The 24,440-nt window shown below is 32.3% G+C and overlaps 2 protein-coding genes across 4 annotated transcripts in view; one reads left to right on the top strand and one right to left on the bottom strand.

The window, feature by feature from the left end:
* LOC114324829 (facilitated trehalose transporter Tret1-like) overlaps positions 1–14,290 on the bottom strand; it is a 30,989-nt gene extending 16,699 nt beyond the window's left edge. For both annotated transcript variants that reach the window (XM_050651871.1, XM_028272702.2), the window contains exons 1-3: positions 14,139–14,290; positions 8,935–9,010; positions 8,768–8,839 (exon numbers count right to left, since the gene is read on the bottom strand). In XM_050651871.1, coding sequence (XP_050507828.1) covers positions 8,768–8,839; positions 8,935–8,989 — 127 coding nt within the window. In that variant the 5' untranslated portion in view covers positions 8,990–9,010; positions 14,139–14,290. The remainder of the gene's footprint in view (positions 1–8,767; positions 8,840–8,934; positions 9,011–14,138) is intronic.
* LOC114324836 (heparan-alpha-glucosaminide N-acetyltransferase) overlaps positions 511–24,440 on the top strand; it is a 58,520-nt gene continuing 34,590 nt past the window's right edge. Inside the window, exon 1 of one of the 2 annotated variants that reach the window (XM_050651870.1) lies at positions 511–529. The gene's annotated coding sequence lies outside the window, so the exon portion shown is untranslated. Of the gene's footprint in view, positions 530–22,789; positions 22,905–24,440 lie in introns of those variants that run through there. The other variant, XM_050651869.1, reaches the window with a different exon arrangement.

The following is a 24,440-nucleotide window of genomic DNA, read 5'->3' as shown; positions in this document are numbered from 1 at the left end:
AAGGACGAAATTGATCATGAAACAAGAAATTTCGATGGTACTCACTTCATTAACAGTATATTTCACGAATTTGTTACTGTTTTGGATTATCGCTAGACCAAACTCAAGTCCGATTTGAAAAGCAGAAAAATAGTAAATAGTAAAGTAGAGTTGCACAATATAAACCTAAACGACATCCTAAAACTGAAGATCTTCTTGAGGGTTGTAAGTTTGTAATTAATTAGAAGTGCAATCGAAATTTCCAAGGGTACTTATGTCTCTGGAGACTTTTTGAGAACGTTAGGCTTACTTTTAAAATAAAAGACAATAAAAGCCTTGTGTGAAAGAGCTACAGATCTTTATAGATTTCAAACAGGTTTATGATTCAATTAACACGCTCAGTGCTAATGACGCACCGATGCGTCAAGCTGTTTCTTGTAGACGGGCGGATGACGCACCGGTGCGTCATATACCTTATCGAATATAATGTTTAATTGTATGCTAGCACTTGTAGTGTGAGTATCATACGAGTGATAGCACTTGTGGTAAGGTATGTACGTCTCAAAAAATAATCTGGGATTTAAAATTATGTTTTTGTTTATACAGTATGTCCCTGTTGTGTAAGTTGTATCCATATGGAAAACTTTTTTATTATTAATTTTACGAAAAAAAGTTATTCTTTATAAAAAGCTCTGCATAGTCCAAAACCTAAGATTTAACCATCAAATATCAAATTTTTTGAATATTATACGAGGTATGTCAAAAGTTTAAATTTCACTGAAGAGTAAAGTAGCTTTATTTTTCGTAATATTGGAAATTGCTATTATAAAAAGTTGTTTGGAATTAAAAACTATATTCTAATATGCAATTACATCCTTCTTATTGAAAAAAAAATTTGAAAAATTATGGATAACTATCATTATTTTTTCAGTTATTTCAATTCTGATAACTCTTTTATAGATAGATAGATAGATATTTATTCATTTAAATAGGTTACCCTAATATACAATAAATGTAGAGAATAGATATTACAAATCATTTACAAAAATCAAATATAACTAAGCAACATCAAATGAAATTAAGCAAACTTTAAATAAATTTACAACATATAATACCATACAATACCCACCCATAAAATTAACATAATAAAGTATTACATCACTTGTTTCTAATATACAGCTTAAGTTTGGTTTTAAAAGATTTTAGTGACATTGTATTTTTTAATTCACCTGGTAGAGCGTTAAACTCATTAAAACCCCTGAATACTAATGAATTCATCGTCATTCTATAATTTGTTTTTGCTATGTAAATATTCCCCATATTCCTTGTAGAATAATCATGCACATTTCTATTGTACACTATAAACTGCTTAAAGTAATCTGGAGCTACATTATTAAGTATTTTATAAACCAAAATCATTGTATAATAATACAGTTTCTCTTCAATTGTGAACCAACTTAAAGCCTGTAGCATATATGATACAGGTGTAAGTCGATTTGTTTTCAATATAATTCTCATGCCACGATTTTGTAGTTTTTGTAGTTGATTGAGTTTATTTAAATTAAACATATTAAATATAGTTGCGCAGTACTCAAAATGTGGCTGAATAATTGAATTAAAAACTGTAATTTTAGCTTGAGTCGATATATTTTGTGATATTCGGCTAAAAAAATATAGTTTTTTCGTTATTTTACGGACAATATAATCAAAATGATGATCAAAATTCAAACAACTGTCAATTTGAAACCCCAAATATTTAACACATCTTACAATATCAATCTTTTCATTTTTTACTTGTAGCAGAATGTTATCCGTATTTAATTGGCTATATTTGTATTTTGTTGTAAAGATCATTGCTTTAGTTTTGGAAATATTTAATTTTAATTTATTTGATGCCAAGTATTTAGCCATTTTTTCTAATGTATTATTCATTTTTTGAATCGCTACTTCAAGGTTAGTATCACTACAAGCTACAAAAGTATCATCCGCAAAAAGATTAATAAATTCACTTTCTACATATAGGTCTATGTCATTTAGATACAATATAAATAAGAGAGGCCCCAATACGCTGCCTTGTGGTACCCCAACATTGATATAATGTTCAGAGGATAATGCCCCATCAAAACGTACTATCTGCTTCCTATCACTAAGATAATCACTTAGCCATTTGTGTACTTTACCTACAAACCCATAATTTTGTAGTTTTGTTAGGAGTATTTGGCGATCAATGGTTTCAAAGGCTCTTTTAAAATCAAGAAAAACACCTACTATGTATCGGTTTTTATCAATATCGTTTTTAAGTTTACAGAGAGTCAATTGTAAAGCTGACTCACATGAATGTTTCTGTCGAAAACCGGACTGATTATTTATTGAAATTGAATTTTTTCCTACGTGTTCTAGTAGTTGGTCATAAACTGCTATCTCTAATATTTTTTCAATTGGGGGTAATGTGTTAATGGGCCTAAATTCACTAGCTTTATTTGTATTCAAAATCTTCTGAATAGGAACAATTGTACTCACTTTCAAAAGTGTAGGAATTCTACCTGTCATTAGAGAAGTGTTTATAAAATTCAGTATAACGTGACCAATCGATTCAAAAATTTCCCTCACCATCCTTGAATTTAATATTTCATGTATGGAGAACTTGTTGTCCATACTATTCTTGTTCTCATGATCATTTTTCAGTGCGTCATTAATTATGACGTCATATACTGTATTGGGTGTGTCGAGACTTATTTCATGTAATTATTGACGAATCTGACAGATGCCAGAATCGTACTTTAGATGAAAAGCTTGTGGAATTAAACTAATTAGTAATTTAGTAGATTTGATTTTTACACAATATGTTAACATGTAGGTATTTTTTTATAAAGGAGAATAAAATTAAAAGGTAAACAATATTGTTCATTAAATTTATAAATATGGAAACATTAAAAAATGACACAAAACTATCCATACACTGTGTTTTTATCTTCTTCTCTAGGTGCTGTCTCCGCTTAAAAAGTTGGTAATCATCAGAGCGATCTTTATTTCTGAAACCGCGGCTCTAAATAATTCATTGTTATTACATCCAAACCAGTTCCTAAGGTTCTTCAGCCATGAGTTACGTCTCCTTACTATGGATATTTTTTTTGCATAATGACCTGGAGTATAAACTAACTTCTAACGAATTAAATTCTAAACCAAAATACAAAACTAACTTTTCACGAACTAAATTCTAAATCAAAACACAAAATAATCCACAAAAAAGTTGTGAAACACAAGGGAAGTCGAACTCGAAATTTCAAAATGACAGGTACACAAAATACTGACCTGAATAATAACCGTCACTTGACTCTTTGACACTTCTAAAAAAATGGTCAAAATGGACGAAGTTTTCGTCAAATGTTCGTAATACGTGTATTTGATTGGCTAGAAAAAACGCGCATTCTAAATATCAACGAATCAAACATAGGTTAGGAATAGACATCTTATGTATATAACCATTGTAATGCTGCATTATTTTTGTGTTTAATCACGGAGCTACCGCTTTTTCCGTCTCATCAAACTTAATGCATTAGAGAGAAATCGAAAAACTGTGACGCACCGAAAAATGATCATGAGAACAAGAATATAAACTATTTTACGTAAGTCTAACATTGATAGTGGTTTAAATTCACTCAAATTTAAATATAAATTATTATTGGTATTGGTCCAGAAATTTATTGAATCAATATTTTCGACAATATTTGTTATACTCCTGACAAAATATTTGTTAAAATTTTCTGCAATCTCCAAACGTTCTCTTAATACATTATGCTCCGCATCTATATCAAAACATATACAGCTAGGAATATCAAAGTTTTTAACATTAATTAAATTTTTTAATGTTTTCCACATTTTGTTTGGATCATTTTTAAACCTATCAATTTTCTCCAGATAATACTTATCTTTTTTAGCTTTTAATAAATTAACGACATGGTTTCTATGAGTTTTAAACAATGACCATTTATTTTGTTTCTCATTTTCCCGGCAATTTCTGAACTCCTTATATGTTTTATCACGAATTCTAATTTGATTAAACACCTCATTATCAAACCATGGTATATTTGATTTATATTTACACGATTGAATAGGCGCAGTATTATTAATTTCTTTTTCGCAATTAGTTATAATTTCATGAAAGATAGTGTCAATATTTGTTGTATTTAAGTTCCAATTAACCATCATTAAGTTAGTTTTAATAGTGTTTAAATTGTTTTCATTTATATTTCTATATTTTTTTTATGATACTGTCAGTAGCTGTTGTATTAAATAAATTGAGAGAAATAATAGAATGGTCAGTTACTTTTGGACAATCATGCACATTTACTGAAATATTATTTTGGTTTGTTAAAACAAAGTCGACTAATGTTTTACTGGTTTCGGTAATGCGAGTTGGTTTTGTTACAAGCTGATTTACGCCATATATTGAAACTAGATTTTTAAACTTTATAGTATAAAAACTATCACTAAGAAAATCAAGATTAAAATCACCTACTAATACACACTTATTATTCCTAGACAATACACTATCGCATATTTCTTCAAAATCTTCCAAAAATTTCGCATCTGAACTTGACGGCGAGTGGTAAAGACATCCAACAATCCAAGTGGTAGAAATTAAATTTATCCTTATAAATCTACACCAGTAATTACCATGTAAGACAAATGACTTAACATAAGAAAATTCATAATTATTCTGAATATATAACAATTATTATTAATTTTACGAAAAAAAGTGATTCTTAATAAAAAGTTCTGAATGGTCTAAAACTTAAAATACAACCATCTTATATCAAATTGTATCAATTTTATACGAGGTATGTCAAAAAAGATAAATTTAGATCAAAAGTAAACCTTTATAGTTCAGAATATTTCAATTAGAAGGTGTAATTACATACTGAAACATAGTTTTTAATTCTAAATAACTTTTCATAACAACAATTTTCGATATTGTGAAAAATAAACGTATTTTACTCTTGAGCGAAATTCATATTTTTTGACATACCTCGTATAACATTAATAAAATTTGACATAAGATGGTTGTATTTTAGATTTTAGACCATGCAGAACTTTTTATTAAGAATCACTTTTTTTCGTAAAATTAATAATAAAGGAGTTATCTGAATTAAAATAACTGAAAATAAGGTTAGTTATCCATAATTTTTCAAACAAAAAATTCAATTAGAAGGATGTAATTGCATACTAGAATACAGTTTTTAATTCCAAACAACTTTTCATAATAGCAATTTTCAATATTGTGAAAAATAAAGCTACTTTACTCTTGAGTGAAATTCAAACTTTTTGACATACCTCGTATAATATTCAAAAATTTTGATATTTGATGGTTAAATCTTAGGTTTTGGACCATGCAGAGCTTTTTATAAATAATAACTTTTTTTCGTAAAATTAATAATAAAAAAGTTTTCCATATGGATACAACTTACAGGGACATACTGTATAATATGCAGGTATGAAACCATGTTTCAATTTTTTCCCTTCTACGTTCATAAATTTTATTTAATCCTCTAATGGCTGGTTTCACCAACGACGAATAGTAGTTTATTCGAGGAATAATGCTATTCAGGATAATCTGATGAGCTTGGAGGTGCTGGACATACTGAAAAAGTTGTTATGCGCCTAATGAGAAATTACCCAAATTCAAGACATGCCGTGTTTATGGATAATTTCTACAATAGTTTGTTTTAGCAAAGCGACTACTAGAAGCACAAACTTGCACTGGTACCCTAAGGACAGAAAAAAAAACCCAAAGATTTCGAATCTGCAAATTAAAATAAGAAATGCAGATAGAAGAATTTGCGAAAACGATGCAAAATTTGTTGGAGCAAAAAAATAAGGAAAGACGCACCGGTGCGTCATGCGCACGCTAGATCAATCGATCTGTCGTGCTGATGACGCAGCGGTGCGTCACACAAAAATTACTCAATTGTTTGTTTAATTTTAACATTTAACTCTTATAATAAGACACATTAATAACAATGCAGAACAAAAACTTCAAAAATATATATCAGGCCGGCAGGAAAGTTCCTAGTATTATAACAGCACTGAACGTGTTAATCATGTAACACTATGGAAGGTAATGCTCGAGCTCGCCGTACCCAAGAAATTAACTGCGGTAACATAGATGTGTGTAAGTAACTTCTTTGCACAAGTTAGAATAGGGGGAAAAGTATCAAATGCTTTCTGCGTAAATTCTGGACTGAGACAGGGACATCCGTTGTCCCCATTTCACAGTCGCGTATGGAAGCGAAACATGAACGCTAACAAAAAGAGAAGCGTGGCAAATGAATAGAGCCAAAGAAAATCTAGTCAGATATATAAATAGTCCATTAAAATGTTACATTTTTTAGGCCGTACCTTGCATTTCTTAGAGGAGTCAATTTTATTTCCTTAATGTGTAGGGGGATCAGTAGAAGCTTAAGTTCAAGTTTTTGGGGTCGCTATCCTTGTCCCCCGGTCGCCATCTTGGAAATGGGGTGCAAAGGGGTTTCGCGCTATATCTCGTAAACTACCAATCCTACGGAAAATCTAATTAAACATAAAATGTAGCAAATTAAATTTTCCACAATTTTGTATCTATTACTTTTTATCGTCAAGTGACGAACAAAAAAGATATAACCAAAAATATGTAAATTTTTTTTAACAAGTTTCCTTTTTTGGAGGTTATAACTTTTTTTCAGTTCATTTTAAAATAAAATAGCATTATAGCAATTTTGTAGAGGGTTTTTCAGCGAACAATTTCCACTATAAAGTAGTTTAAATCTATTTATTTATATAGGTTTTACAGCGCTCCAAACTTGACCAGATTCTCGAATGCTCATAGGGATACAATAAAACAAAAGTTAGGCTTACTTTTCTATCTATATATATATATTTGTTATTCATACAATTTATTATGATTTTAACATTCCTATGCTATTATTAATCTGTTTTTGACCTTTCTTCGCACTATAAAACTTATAACTTTAAGCATATATAGAAAAGGCCCAAGAAGTTGGGACAAATTCGCCGCTTCAAAAGAAGAATGACGCAACCGCAAAATGCAAAATTCTTAAGCAGAGCAAAAACACGATTTTTGATATCAAAATCATAAAGTATGATAAAAATTAGCCATTCACCACACCGTGGTCAGGATCTCGAGATATAAGCGTTTTTTGGGGTGTGCCGCTTGTATATGAAGTAACATAACTTTTTTCCTATTATATATTTTGACTTAAAGTTTTCCAAAAAACTTCTTCATGAACTATATTTTATTGTTGTGTTGGTTAAAATTCTAAACTAAAAAGTTTGTCACTCAACTTTTTTAAGTAAACATGAAACTAACGAAATATTATGACAAAATGTTAATAAATTAACAACTCTTTTTAAATGTGTTTAAACATTTTGGACAAATTTTATTGTTATCTACATACTTCAAATATGACACAGTAAAATTTTTAAAAGGAAATATTTACAGCGACCAAAGATACAGCGAGGTAAATTTGAAAAATCATCAAAATTGATTTTTGGCATTTTTGTATAAAATTTATTTTTTAACATGTTCCACCAACTCTAGATAAAAATAAACTTCATATTCGGATTCAGCGACCTCGAAAACAAAAATAGACCAACATTGATCATTATCCTTAAAGTTGATTTTCGTGGTTGGCATAACGGTTAATGTAGCTCGTCTAATATATAGATAGAAAAGCATTACTTTTCTACGAGAATTCGAGAATCTGGTCAAGTTTGGAGCGCTGTAAAACCTAGATAATAAATAAAATTAAACAACTTTATAGTGAAAATTGTTTATTGAAAAATCCTCGCTATGATGTTATTTTATTGTGAAATGAACGTAAAAAAAGTTATAACCTCCAAAAGGAAATTTCTTACAAAATTTTCTCTTATTTTTGTTTATAACTTTTTTGTTGGTGACTTTACAATAAAAAATAATGGATATAAAATTGTAGAAAATTTAATTTGCTTCATTTTATGTGACATTAAATTTTCTGTAGGGTAGCTAGTTTACGAGATACAGCGCGAAAGCACTTTGCACCACTTTTTCCAAGATGGCGGCCGGGGGACAAGGGCCTTAACCCCAAAAACTTGAACTTAAGCTTCTACTGAACCCCCTACACATTAAAAAAATAAAATTGACTCCTCTAAGAAATGCACACTAAATGTAACATTTCAATGGACTAAAAGGCCAATAGACTCGGATAGGCAGGACATGTGATACGCAGTAACAACAATCGCCTTATAAGCAATGTGTTCTGGAAAAATCCAGATGGAAGAAGGTCTGTAGGACTGCCTAAGAAAAGGTGGAAAAATGCAGTAAAAGATGATCTGGAAAAAATGGGTGTGGGACAATGAGAATTAGTGGCACAGAACCGACAAACATGGAAGGCAATAGTAAGCACGACAAAGACTCACGAAGAATTGTAACGCCATTGGTGATGATTAAAGAGCTACTGAGGTTCACAAGAGAATTGAGTTTAAAAAAAAACTATAATGATTTAAAAAAACACAGATTTGTCCTGCCAAACAGATTGGCAGGAGGAGAGTATAAAACCCATAAAACACACCGATACTGAGGAAAAGGGACATATTATGTTGAAAGCAGGAAAACATGGTTTTATTGATTGGAGTGTAATGATTAGAAAATGTATGCCAATGTTATTATTAAGTAAAGATGCAGTCAAGAAGTTAGATTATTTTTTATACACATTGATAACATTATGATTAGTTAAAAGATTTGCATACTTACCAAAAAAACATGATAAGTATTGATAGAAAGCACTTTCACTTTCTTGATCTATTACCTTCTTACTCTTCTGTTCTGTAAAATGAAAAATATGTTAACAAAACAAGTAACTTGATACTGGGTTCAATTTTTTAAAGCTTGTTTTAATATTAAGGAAACAGCGTACTTACGGAAACAACTTAATAGTCCTAAATATTGGTTAATTGCATGTCCACTTATTTTCATGCTTGCTGATTATTTTTTACTCTGTGAAAATAACAAAATTAAGAAAATTATTAGTTGGCATTTGAGATTATTTAGAGTGGGATTTACATTAGAACAAAAACACATTCGAATGCGACTTTCTCAGCAAAATTCAGAGTATTTTCGAAATAATAAAGTATGTGTGTGTGTGAAAAAATGGCTTGGATGCGAGTCCGTTAGCCACAGATTTTTATTTTATTTTTACCTCAATTTATTAGTTTTGTTATATTTATACGTATTTCACTTAAATGATTATATTTGTTTCTTTCAAGTAGTTTATGAGTAATTTAAATATTTCCATTTTATGACAACTTCTATAGTAGATATTCTATACTAATTGGAAAATGAACTTGTGTTTGTCGTAAATTGTAATATAATTGATTTATATATCTCTCGTTAATTTTGCATTCCAAGAAAATATGGTTTAAATCTCTAATCGAAACATTATCACAAAAACATACTGACGAATTAATTATTCCTAATTTGTGCAGATGTGCCTCATATTTACCGTGTCGAGTTTTTAATCTGACGATAGTAGAAGTATCTTGCTTTGGCAGGTTATATTTAAATATGTATGTTTAAATATGTATTTAAATAATAAAGTAGATGTTGTGCGTCGATAAATCACTATGGATAAGCCTTGGGTCTATCACCATGATCCTGAATCAAAACAGGAGTCTAAAGAGTGGTGTGATCCCGGTTTTTCGGCTCAGAAACGAGTTCGCGTCCAGAAATTGGCCAAGAAGGTGTTAGCGGAGGGTGGTAGGAAATCCACTGAGAGCTGGAGAATTCTTAGAAGTCTACGCAAAGAGACAGGAAAAGAACTTATAACTGCAATATCACCGAATGAGTGGAAGGAGTATTTCAGCGACCTACTGACAGAAAAAGAAAGGAATTCGAAACATCAGAACCATCCCAGGACACAGTAGGGGTAACAGGATCTCCAATAAGGCTATCCACCAATGAAATGAAGAAAGTATGTATCGAACTAAAAAACGGTAAAGCACTAGGACCTGGGGAGATTCCAATTTGGGAACTCCAAGACTTTATGAGCACATAAAGATGCAAACTACTACAAAGATGCATCGACAACAAAGAAGTCCCACAAGAATGGAAATTATCGTATATGTCAGCAATATACAAAAAAGGAGATCGAAAACAATGTGATAACTACAGGGGTATTTCCGTTACACCAACAATCAGCAAAATATACGAAAGGATCTTAAAAAACCGAATAGAAGACGAAGACAAGGAAATGGAAGCAAAAGAACAAGCAGGATTTAGAGCCGGAAGATCTACAATTGATCACCTTTTTGCAATCACACAAGTCATGGAAAAGAAAACAGCGGTTAACCAAGAGATTCATTTCGTATATATTGATCTGAAAATGGCATACGACAGTGTACCTTTGGTAAAGTTATGGGAGACAATGGAGAATACAAATATAAACATAGAAATCATAAAAATAATTAAAAAATTTTACAACAACACGACCACGAGAATTAAACAAGGAGACAAACTCACCGAAGGATTTCTGACAAATAAAGGACTTAAACAAGGATGTTGCCTCTCTCCAACACTTTTTAAAATATATTTGGATGAAGCTCTTAAACATTGGAAAAGGAAATGCAAGAACATGAGACTCCCACTAAATGACCATACACTATATACTCTTTGTTTCGCAGACGACCAAATACTAATACCACAAGACTACGATGATATTTGTTACATGACAAGAGAGCTAATAAAGGAATACAGGAAATGGGGACTAGAGATCAACATAGGAAAAACCAAATATATGAATATCGGTGGAACGCGATGGTGGAAGACTTGATACTAGAAGGAGGAGTAACAATCAGTAAATGTAACGAATATAAATACCTGGGTATGAAAATCACGAATGATGGAAAACTGAACGGAGCCATTAAAGAACGAAATACTCAGGGCAGGAAAGCAATTACGCTCCTAAACTCAGTACTCTGGGACAAGCAGATAAACAACCAAAACAAGAAAAACATCTATAACGCCGTAGTGAAAAGTATTGTAACATAAAGCTGCGAAGTATGGCCTATGAAGGAAAAATCAAAACGAATGTTAGAAGTCACCGAAATGGATTTCTGGAGAAGAGCTGCAGGAAGATCAAGAAGAGAACATGTTACCAATGAACGGATACGAGAAATAATGGAGGTCATACATACAATAAATGACCAAATCAACGAAATACAACTACGATAGTTTGGTCACGTACAAAGAATGCACGAAGATGGAATCCCAAAACAAGTATAAAACTGGAGACCGCAAGGTAGAAAAAGAAGAAAGAGGTCTGCAAGTAGATCAATGTGCGGACAGAGAGAAATGGCGAATGGGAATCGAAAGACGGAGAACGTTGTAAACCGATAATATATATATATATATATATATATATATATATATATATATATATATATATATATATATATATATATATATATATATATAAATGTAAAAAGTGAGTGAGGAGAAAATCTCACTGTAATTGAGGTTATCAGTCAAGGGGAATTAAAAAAATGATCAAACTATTTCAATCTTTTTAATAGAATACGTTTCGTGCAGTATTCCTGCACTTCATCAGTTCTAAAATGATTGTGAAGTTAACATAAAGATGTAAAAAACAATGTCATAACAATGGTTTTTGACGTTATGAACTTAGTAGCTAAAAAATACATTAAAATTTCTTATGCTAAAGTAAAAAGCCAAAAAAGTCACAAAACTAAAATTTTCAAAGTTACAATTACAAAAAATTGGTTGAACCATGAGGCCAGGAGAAGAAAAAAAATTGTTTCCCATTTGATAGAGTTAGAACAATCAATTTAACACAATTATTTGCTGTAATGTGGAAAAGATAAAAAGACACCAAAAAAGTTTTAGGTAAAAAACAACCGTTGGTTCACAGATAATGATGAAACGGTATGCGACTCTAACAAAATACTGGATGTGTTTTAAATCAAGATTCTCATCCAACCCCCTTCGGTAACCTTCTAAGTATAGTATGAAAAAGCATAGAGCTAATATTACGAGCACTTTAAAAATGGATGTAAAGCATGTTGTCACAAGAAGCCTCCAAATGACAACAATGACAATGTTTCCTAAAAAAACGATTTTTCAATATTTAAAATAGGGATTATATGAAGAGTAATCGTCCAGGAGCATCGGTATGGCGTTTTTTTTTTGACAACGATGTCTTTTATTTTCATAGATATTGGTTCGAATTTCATTATCTTAATTTAATCCCGCCATTTTCAACCTTATCTACAGTTGCGTCATTATTCATCTGAAACAAGGTCTAACATAGCGCGTGTTTCAATAACGACTTAACTGCCCTATAATAGTGGCTCAGCACATTGCTATAGTTCTGTCGTTTTTGTATCATCTGTACACAGTATTTTAGAAGTTAATAATTACGCAATAAAAAGGAATTGACAAAATTTGCAGTTACGACATTCTTCTTCCGTACCAGACTGAACATCTGCCTGCTATTACTGTTATTATTATAATTTATCCTAGGTGGCACAGCAGTCGGTTCCCCTCTACTTACTTAACTTATTCTTACAGTTGTGCTACCTATTTTGCCAGGTGCAGTCGTATTAAAAATTGTGAAAAGTATTTTGGGTTTTATAGATAATACTATTGAGAGGCTTGTGGGTAAAATTTATATCTTTGTGATTAGATAAGCACTTTGACTTTTTTGTAAGCGTGCATCATGAGTGGTGGTTATTTTATTTGTAAGAAACCTCTGGGGAAAATTATTTGTCAGTGGGAAAGCCGAGCCATCTTTACTCAGTATGGTTGGCGAACGTTTTTTCGTCTCTTTATATGACCGAAATAAAGACGATTCTCTGGAAACCCTGAAATACAAACGATTCCCTAAAACAGTGACCAAAAATGCATTTAACCTCTTCTCACTTCCTCCAACACAAGATGCAGCCCGTTTCCACAGACTCCGAGTGCATCACCAGATTCAGTCATGGCTCGGTAAACATTGTGATCCAGAAGATTGGGGCTGGAAAATGCATGAAAAATTTTGGATGCCAATCTAAACTTTCAGTAGAGCTTATTAAATTCATCTTTTGCAGATGCAATGGAAACTGGAAGTTCGTGTGGTTGCTGAAAAGCAGACCTCAAATGTTTAGCAGTGTGCCTCCATTGTGGTGGTGAAAGCTGCAGTAACATCGTGGACATATATCAACATTAATTATTGAAGAAAATGAATTTCAAGATGAATTACCGACAATGACGCCAACGCTAACTCTCATTATACCACAAAAATTCATCTCGGATACTGATTCAGATCTTGACTCGCAGCCTGGATCATAGAAAAAAATGAAAAAATAATAATGATATATCTTTTTCAACATACCTATAATAATAAATAATATTATTTTGTCTAGAAATTGTCTGTGGATTAGGCTTATTGGGGATACCACACAAAAAAAACATTCCTCCAGACTCTGCCTCATAGGTGGCGGGAAAAAGGGTCAAAAATAGCTTAATAATAGCATAGGAATCTTAAAATCATAATAAATAAATATATAGATAAAAAGTAAGCCTAACGTTTTGTTTTTATTGTATTCCTATGAGCATTCGAGAATCTGGTCAAGTTTGGAGCGCTGTAAACCCTAGATACATAAATAAAATTAAACAACTTTATAGCGGAAATTGTTCGTTGAAAAATCCTCTACAAAATTGCTATGATATTATTTTATTGTGAAATGAACGAAAAAAAGTTATAACCTCCAAATGGAAACTTGTTACAAAATTTTCTCTTATTTTTGTTTATAACTTTTTTGTTGGTCACTTGATGATAAACAGTAATGAAAATAAAATTGTAGAAAATTCAATTTCCTACATTATATGTGTAATTAAATCTTCTGTAGGGTTGCTAGTTTACGAGATACAGCGCGAAACCCCCTTGCACCCCTTTTTCCAAGGTGGCGACCCCAAAAACTTGAACTTAAGCTTCTACTAAGTCCCCCTACACATTAAAAAAATAAAATTGACTCTAAAAAATGCAACCCTAAATGTAACATTTCAATGGACTATGAAGTTAAATTTAATATTATAGCAAAAAACTATAAAACTGAAAATTACTTACATTTTATAAACTAATTATCTATTACAAAACACTAATTTGTTATTATTCTATACTTATTTCTCTTATAAAAGCATCGTCATACTTAATACAAATTTTGTTACGTTACTGTGAAAATTACTCAAAAACATGGTTCTTCTTTAATACTTTGTAAATAAAAAACTTATTTTAGCGGTAGATACAATAAACATCATGTATAATTAGACATTTTATCTTTATCTACCAAATTGCTACTTAAGTAGTACAATACATACTATAACAATTAAAATAACAGTCTCCATATCACTGTCCATTTCGCTGTCTGCTGTCTTGTATTGTAATCTAGATCAGAGATTGTTAAGTGATATTTTATAAACTGCTGGTCAATGTTTTTGAGTTTTATACACCTCAATAGTTAAAACCTGTGTATTTCGTGCAGTGGTTTCGAAGGTTTTTTAAACTATTAACAAAAATGCACCCTTTTAAGTACCTACCTTCTACCTTCGTCTTCCAGTAAAAAGTAAAGGATTTTAAACGAAATTTCAGGTAATTTTCTGATAAAATCGAATTGATCTGAGCACACAAAAACTTACTGCAGAGATGTTTTACATCTAGATACATATCTTATATGCTCCGAAAACTAGAAGAGGAATACGCAAATAATGCACTGCAAGTAATCCTAGAAGAGACCGAATACTTAACAACAGAACAAGAACCAGTTGAATCAAAATTCAAGTACTTAGGATTCATAATCTCAAAGAATGGAAGAACAACAAGGTTTTAAGTCGGGAAGATTATGCACAAATGGAACTAGCAAAGGAATAATAAGACAGGGAGATTCTCTGAACCCTCTATTGTTCAACGTGATTATGGATAAAATAAAAAAATAGGAACGAAAAAAAATACCAATTGGGAGCAAAACGACTTAAAATAAACTGCTACGCAGACGACTGCATTTTATATAATCACCAGAAAATTCAACATAATAATTTTCCCAAAAATTAAAAAATGCATTGTTATAACAGTAAATCTACCAAGATGTAAATTGGAGCTGGAGCGCCAGAAAAGCGTCAGAAGATCAGAACAAGTGATGGAGTTTAAATATCTAGATCCCACTCTCTCGCTACGGAAAGCTCAAAACAGAAGTAGAAGATTAAGTAAATACAGTAAACATGACCGCTGGATGCCTGAATGAAACAATATGAAGAAATAAAAATATCGGGAAAGAAATGAAAGGCCGAATTTAAAACCAGTCATCAGCTCAATAATGTCATACGCGGCAGAAACACCACTTGACACAGCGTGAATAAAAAGAATGCTAGAAACAGCAGAGATAAAAAACCGCTATTAAGACACTATAGAACAGAGCTAGAAGTACTAATATAGGACGAAGATAAAAGTAGAGAAGAAGATAGATATAAGATATTTAAGAGTAATGATCATATAAGCAGAATGACAACAAATATAGGAGTAAAGGCGGAAAAGACGGTGTCTCAACCAATAGAAAGCAAATCGGTGGAAAGGCTACTAAAATGATGGAACGATAACGTACTTGAGGCAAACTGAAAAACGGATAGAATCTTATGTCTACTGATTTAGATGAGTATTGAAGACAATGTCAAAACATAATGGAAGACGTAGACCAGTATTGATGGCAAAAACGTGAGAAAATAAGATCAGATTGATACGATAATGACTGTGCATAAGCAATAGAAAGCAAAAAATAAGCATGTAAGACTTCAAGAGCAAAGAACGAGACAAGTAGGTGAAATATATAGGCTGCTGAGACGAGATATTACAAAGGAATATTGAAAAGAGATGAAGGAACCATTAAAACACCAATAAGAAGAAATTCATGAAAATGCAAAAATAAAGAATTTTAACAAATACAGGTAATGGGCAAAAATCAATACAAAAAAGCCACCTACTCTGACGTCCATAAACGAAAACAATTTATTAATTATCATTTTCTGAAATTTGCTCTAAACGAAATGTGAAAAACATATCCTCCGGATATATGTCGTTAAGCTCTTCTTTTTCTTATGGTGCCTATCCGGATGTTGGCGATCAGCATGGCTTTTCTAACTTTGCTTTCTGCTATTCTGAATAGTTCGGTTGTTGAAGTATTGGACCACTTCTTCAGGTTTTGAAGCCAAGATATTCTTCTTCTTTCTGGTAATCTCTCGTTAAGTTCAAAGGACAAAAAACTATCATAATAACTAAAAATTACTACAATGTATGGGTATATTTAAAAATATATGTTATGATTATACTAAGTATATATACAGGGGCGGCTTTACCTATTGTGCAGGGTGTGCGGTGCACACGGGCGCCGGGATGTTGGGGGGCGCCGAGCGCCAAAGAGCGGGTCCTTTAGTTTGTTTTTCAACAAAAAATATGCTTTAAAACGATTAATGAAAAATTACATCGGATTCTACTACACCTTTGGATATTTTAAATTACTTGTATACAAATAAATTACTTTCATTGTTCCCAAATTTGTTCACTGCTCTTAGAATTTACCTCACATTAACAGTGACAGTAGCGCACAGTGAAAGATCATTTGCTAAATTAAAAATAATTAAAAATTATCTAAATTCAACATTGTCGCAAAGTCGATTGACAAATTTATCACTAGTACCTAAGTATTGAACATGAAATAAAAATTGCAGTGATATTATTCAAGATTTTGCTAATGCAAAAGGACGAAAAGTATCTTTTTTATAATGATATGTGCGTATGTAATGGTATGTGCGTCCTGTAATAATTCGTTCATAAATTATTATTTTTTTAAATAATCACAACGTTGTTCTTTTTTATTCATCTAACCAATTCCTTCCTAAAAGTACTATTTACTCGTGTATTCAAACCTGTCAAATTTCCTCAACCAATTTTTAACCTTACCTCATAGATAAAAAAGTTTAATTAAATATTTTTAACAGATTTGGGTAGGTTGTTCTGACGCCGTGAATATCTATTGGCTCCCGGCATCATTTAATATTGCAATATTTGCATCTGGATTTTTGTTTACATTATAAGCGTACCTCATCATCATCAATGGCGCTACAACTCTTCGTGAGTCTTTGCCGCGTTTACTATTGCCTTACAAGTTTGTCGATCCTGTGCCACTAATTCCCATTGTCGCACTCCCATTTTCTCTAGATCTTCTTTGACTGCATCTTTCCACCTTTTTCTAGGCCGCCCTACAGACCTTCTTCCATCTGGCCTTTCCCAGAACACATTGTTTATAAGGCGATTGTCGTTACTGCATATCACATGCCCTGCCCACTTGAGTCTATTGCCCTTTATATATTTGACTAGATTTTCTTTTCCGAATTAAGACTCTAGCTCGTTATTGTATCTGCGCCTCCATTCGTTTGTCACGCTGTCTCTGTAAGGGCCATATATCATTCGAAGGGTTTTACGTTCCCACACCAGCAATTTATTTACTTCTCTTTTTATTAGCGTCCATGTTTCGCTTTCATACGCGACTGCTGGTCGTATTATGGTCTTATATATCTGGATTTTTGGACCTCGTGAAAGAAGTTTTGACTTCATTAGATGTTTCATTGTAAAGAAAGATCTGTTTCCTGCCATTATTCGCATATCAACTATTCGCTCTAATTTGTTGTCATTTGTGATTGTTGCTCCTAGATATTTAAATTCTTTAACCACTTCGAAGTTATGACCGTTTATAGTAATATTTTGCCTTATTCGCCGTTCTTGTTTTGAGACGACCATGTATTTTGTTTTGTCTTCATTTATTTTTAGACCGATGTTTAATGCAGCTTCTTCAAAGCTCAAGAAAATATCCTTAATTAATAAGCGTACCTAATACCCTCTAATACCCCATGTACTAGTACTAGGTAGGTAACTATTCGACTATTCCATTTTGACTGAGCGTCCACCAAAGGGCGTCACAGCATCGACTGCACACGGGCGCTACATGGGCTAGAGCCGCCTCTGTATATATAGCCTGTCGCCAGTGGGGGTACAAGGGCCTCCTTAATTCAGATGGACTTACCCAAGTTTTTTTTATGTATTTTGACCCGCAGAACACGAATTTTTTAGGTAACAGTCGATCCGGATCTCGATAAGATTGTTATAAACAATGAACTTGAGGAATCACATAACAGCGATTTTTCGCAAAACAAAACATTTTTTTGTATTTTTTGGGTCATTCTAAGCAAAAAATATTTTTACAAGTTTTTTCGTAGGATGCATAGTTTTTCGACATAAACGCGGTTAAACTTTCAAAAAATCGAAAAATCGCAATTTTTGAACCCGAGTAACTTTTGATTCAAAAATAAAATAGCAATGCTGCTCACCGCATTTGAAAGTTCAAGCCAAATTCTATCGGTTTTGATTACTTTCATTGCTAAAAATTAGTTTTTTTATTGTTAAACAAAGCTATAAACACATAGTGATTGAATGATGTTTTCAATGCATTTCTCATTTGAAATCCAACAAGTAGGCGCGCATACATACAATTTATACGTAGATTACGTACCTTAAAACGCATGCATTGGGCACGAGAAACACTATGTGTTTATGGCTTTGTTTAGCAAATAAAAACTTAATTTTTAGCAATGCAAATAATCAAAACCGATAGAATTTGACTTGAACTTTCAAATTCAGTAAGCAGAATTGCTATTTTATTTTTTAATAAAAAGTTATTCGGGTTCAAAAATTGCACTTTTTCGATTTTTTGAAAGTTCAACCGCGTTTATTTCGAAAACTATGCATACTACGAAAAAACTTGTAAGACCATTTTTAGCTGAGAATCACCCAAACAATACAAAAAAATGTTTTGTTTTGCGAAAAATCGCTGTTATGTAATTCCTCAAGTTCTTTGTTTATAACAACCTTATCGACATCCGGATCAACTGTTACCCAAAAAATTCGTGTTCTACTGGTCAAAATACATAAAAAAAACTTGGGTAAGTCCATCTGAATTAAGGAGGCCGTTGTACCCCCCCTGGCGACAGGACTAATACGAGAATGTAATCAATTCTCCGATAAAACGAACCTTTCTACGTGTTAAATCCTTCCTTGAATTACCATCTCCCCTGACACCCCTTTTACCCTTAAAATGCCCTTAATACCGTATTGTGTGTATCAAGTAGTATATGTATGTGCAGTAATTTTATTAGGTTGATTATCTGTCTGCTGGTTTAAAAGTACAGTGTCACAACAACTATGAGTATTTTACGCCACAAATCTGTTTTTTAGGGCATAAAAATGTTAGATTCAATAAATATTCAAGGTAAGATTCTTAATAATTAGTAAAGATAATTTTTTTTAGTAAACATAAAGAATATTTTCAAAATAAAATATTTCCTTAAAAGAAGTTTCTTTAAGCGTTACATCCATATTTAACGGTATTTTCAAATTGTTCCAAACTGATTTGGAAGAAAAATAAATTTAGTGTTAAGCTCTAATTTGTCTTCTTCTTCTTCCAGCGACACAATCTCTGTGGGTTTTGGCCTGTTCAAAATTACATTCCATTCTCTTCTGCTATTGGCGACTCTTCTCTAATTCCGACCTTCCATAATCCTTAGATCATTGTGGCACTCTTTAGCCAACAATCGTGGCTCTCTTGGTCTGTTTTCTTATATTCTTATGTCTCGTAGTATTTAACTAACTCCTCGCTCTCAAAGTTCATAAGATTCTTTGGTCCCCTTACTGCTAGCAGATAGACCTATAAATCTTCCTGGGCACTTTTCTTTCAAAACTCTTCAAGGCATCTTGGTTTTTCATCAACAGGGCCTACATTTCTCAACCATAGGCACAGAATAAATAACAACATGTGGTTATTTATTCTGTGCCATAGGTCACAATCAGGGCCGTAACTGCCATTGGGGCAACCGGGGTAGTGCCCCGGGGCCACGGGCCAAGGGGAGCCCCGCAGGGGCTCCGTTTGGTTGGCCGTATCTTAAAAGCCGTTCCCAACGAAATATTTTCAAATGACACAATTTAAAAAAGACCTTACAGGGGCACCCTAGACCTCAACATAAAATTTTAATTTTTCACTAGGGAAAATAGTCTTTTCGACTAAAATGCAATTGGAACAGAAAAGGGCCCCTGATGCGATTACAAACCTACATTGTAGCCGAACAATATTATTAACATTATAGTATATTTTTTTATGAAAACAGAAAATATGTTATATTAATGGTACAGGGTTATTCACTATATTTTGACCCCCCTGTAAACTGCTTTATTTACAGAATTAGAAAAAAATATAAAATACAAGAGTTATTCGATTTTTAAATTGTGATTTTTTTTACATATATATATCATACTAGTGACGTCATCCATCTGGGCGTGATGACGTAATCGACTATTTTTTTATTGAGAATAGGTGTCGTGTGCTAGCTCATTTGAAAGGTTATTCAATTCTCTATTATTCAGTAATATAAACACTAAGATAATTATTTATACAGGGTGTCCAAAATTTTTTTTAATTAAATTAATTGACTCAAAAAGAAGAATGTATATAATTTATTTAATTCAAAATATATTGTACTGCTGTTAGAAAACCGAAATAAAAGTTTATTGCCCAAATAAACATTGCATTTTGCTTAAATTCAATGTTCAAACTGCCAAGAGGCAGGTGGGTGGCAGCTTGAATATTGAATTTAAGTGAAAAGTAATGTTTATTCAATAAACATTTATTTCTGTTTTCTGACAGCAGTAGAATGTATTTTGAAATAAATAAATTACATACATTCTTCTTTTTGTGTTAAGTAATTTAATTAAAAAAAAATTCTGGATACCCTGTATAAATAATCATGTTGATGTTTATATTACTGAATAGAAAATTGAATACCCTTTCAAATGAACTAGCACACGACTCCTATCTTCATTTAAAAAGATAGTCGATTACGTCATCACGCCCAGATGGATGACGTCACTAGTACCATATATATGTCAAAAAATCATAATTTAAAAATGGAATAACTTTTGTATCTTACATTTTTTTCTGATTCTGTAAATAAAGCAGTTTACAGGGGGGTCAAAATATAGTGAATAACCCTGTACATACTTGAAAAAATTATTTAGCTTAAAATAAGGTGATTTCAAATTTTTTTTGTATTGGTCAACTAAAATAGCAATATGTAGGTAGGTACAAGAAACTTCAGTCATGAAATGCATTCTTATTAAACATTTTTCCGGACCACTCTCCTTCTGCTAGGGGGTAAGCACCCAGACCCCCGGTAGGGGTCCCCAGACCACGTTTGCCCCGGGGCCCCCAACATCGTACAACTCTGGTCTGGGCACAATGGCTCTTATTTGTCTTCTTCAAGTATCATCTCCGCGACGAAGGTCAGCAATCATCATAGCTGTTCGGATTTTAGAGACGGTTGTTCTGAAAAATTCATTTAATGTATATCCGTACCATTCTCTTATATTGCGCAGTCATTCTATTCTACGTCTCCGTTATTTTTCCTTGAATCCTTTCCTGCATAATCAGTTATCAGTTGTATCTTTCTCCACGTGTAATATGTCTAAAATATCCTAATTTTATTGTCTTGATTGTACATAATTAACATTTCCATTTCTTTATTCATCTTTCTCAGAAACTTTTTGTTTGTGACATGTTCTGTTTAGAATATTTTCAGAATTGTATCTGTATTTTTCAATTTATTAATGTCCATAGATTCTTTATTAGAATCTATGGAAATTAATAAATTGAATAATACAGATATAATTCTGAATGACCAACTCGAGACAAACAGCTCCCCACTCCTCAACCTCTTCAGTTAAAGACTTTAAAAAGGCAAACCCATAGTAAAAGTATAGAAAACAAACGTTTTCAGTGTTTTCTTTTGTTTAATTGTGCTCACGATTTCTTTTTCTTTTCTGATTCTGTGGATTATCTCTATGTTGGTGACATGTTCGGTCCAGGATATACGAAGAATGCGTCGATACACCCACATTTCGAATGCTTCTAGTTTTTTCGTGAGCATCTCTGTCAGCGTCTAGGCCTCCATACCATACAGTAATATCGGAAAAATGTAGCATTTAACTAGACGTAGTTTAATTTAACTAGGATCTAGGGCGAATATTAGGATCTCTTCCGAGTAGACATTAAAATAATTGGCGACAATACACATCCTTGTCTCACCTCACGTGTAATTTCAATTTCCTCTGACAGCTGTTCGTTAACACGTACTCTTGCTCGCTGCTTACAGGGTCTTATTAGTGTTTGTAATTTTTACACTCCAAAATCACTATTATTTCGCTCATTCGATTTTTGAAATTTCCCTAAAATGACATGACTACTCTCGTTCCAGATGGTGACAATATTTTTTCCTTCAGATTTTCTTTTTACTATCAAAAAAGTGGATATTTTTTGCCAAATTAAACATGTATAATATACCTATATAGTAAGACCATATAAGACTTTTACTATACACTGTATTATACTAGTATTCGAAAACTGTTATCGTTTTATTAGCCGTAATGATCGATTTAGCAGATTTAACGACTTATCAGATATACACGGCAGATGGTAAATGGCCTTACCTATTACCTAGATTTTTATCTCGTGTCATCATATTACTGTACATTAAATATGTAATTTATACATATTTCCAATTGGGTTAACGATGCACAAAACCACAAAACCGGTCCTGGTTATGATCAAAACCCAGCTACGTCACTATTACTTTCATTTCTTGCGTTGAGTGCCTCGACATGATCAGTTAAACAATTGTTATGTTGTAAATATTTACAGAATATATTGCAAATTAAAAAAAAATTTAAATTAAGTGGTGATTTAAGGTAATATTTTTCTTATTTTAATTTTTTTTAGTGGTATGTGCTGCAGATATTCTTCTTCTTCTTTTTCTTTTATATAGGAAATACTGCCTGTTTTTCTTCAACGGTGCCTTTCATTCTCTCCCTAAATTGTCATTCCATCTTTTCCTTGGGCGTCCTATACTTCTTCTGCCTAACGGCGACTTGTCCCTGGCTATTCTTAATATCTTTAATCCTGCTTATGTGTTCATTCCACTATTCTTTTCTGTTCTTTACCCATGTATTTTTATTGTCTACCCCACATACACGTCTGATTTCCTCACTTCTCACCCTGTCCTGTAGTCCTTTTCCAGCAATCCTTCTTAAGATCTTCATTTCGTTGGTCCCAGATGTATTTCTGTTTTGCTTGTATCTGGTCTTGTTTCGGCCGTGTAAGTCATAACTGGTCTAATAACTGACTTATATATATTCTGGCCTTTGTTTCCACTCTTAGGTGTTTGTTTTTCAAAATTGTGTCGTTTAGGCATCCGGCCGTTCTACTGGCTTTAATTATTTGGTCTTTTACCTCTTCTTCGATATTGTTGTGGGCTGATAGATTAGCTACAGATATTGATTAAATAATTTTTATCAATCATCATTGCATCATTTATATTTTATTTTATAATCTACTTAAAAATTAATATTTCCCAGATTTCCTCTATTTTTGTTAGGTTTCCTTATTTCTTGGGTTTCAATTTTGAGCCATTATAGAAGGACTGCTAAATTTTCAATATTTCATTATTAGGTTGTATTTCCCACCATCCATCTTTTTTCGTATACATATATTCCATTCCCTATATTCTGCGAATTTTCCTCTTCCATATTTCAATTTACTTTTTTAATATGGTCTCTTGTTATTTTCTGATCCCTTTGTTAATAAGATTTGCCAGTATTTTATATACTATATCTAGTACCTAGTTCAATTCCTCTGGAGTTTTACATTTGATCACATCTCCTTCTTTCATTACCAGTTTCCCATATTTCGTTAAATGATTACCTATACAGTGATGAGCGCGCTAATAACCGGCAAAATAATTCAAAAGATGGAAAACATAATACATTGTGAAGTAAAAAGAGATAAAACTAGTAGACGTGGAAATTATCGAAATAAACATATAAATTAACATTACATTACATAGTCTCCCACCTTTAAACGTATCGGAGGAGTATGACAACTGTCACTGTAACAGGAGAATTTTGTAAAATGCTTCTCTCACAGAGGGGGAAACTATGTAATGTACGGTTAATTTATACGTTTATATCGATAATTTCCACCTCTACAACTTTCATCTCTTTTTATCTCACAACTTAATACGTGTTCCATCTTTTGCGTTATTTGTATAAAGCTTCTTCAAATTCTGGAGCCGCTCCTTTATACATAAGTTCTTTTGCAATGCCGTTTCTACCTGTGCCCGTTTGGTATTCTTAAGATGTTGCCATCATTCCATCTCATTAGTTCCGTCTTCATTTGCTTGTCATTCTTCTACTCTTCTACACCATATTTCCTTCTCGTTATTTCAG

The sequence above is a fragment of the Diabrotica virgifera genome, chromosome 5 (assembly GCF_917563875.1).
Source record: "Diabrotica virgifera virgifera chromosome 5, PGI_DIABVI_V3a".
NCBI lineage: Eukaryota > Metazoa > Arthropoda > Insecta > Coleoptera > Chrysomelidae > Diabrotica > Diabrotica virgifera.
Note: the sequence above shows the minus strand (reverse complement) of the source record. Positions and strands in the feature narration are given on the sequence as shown.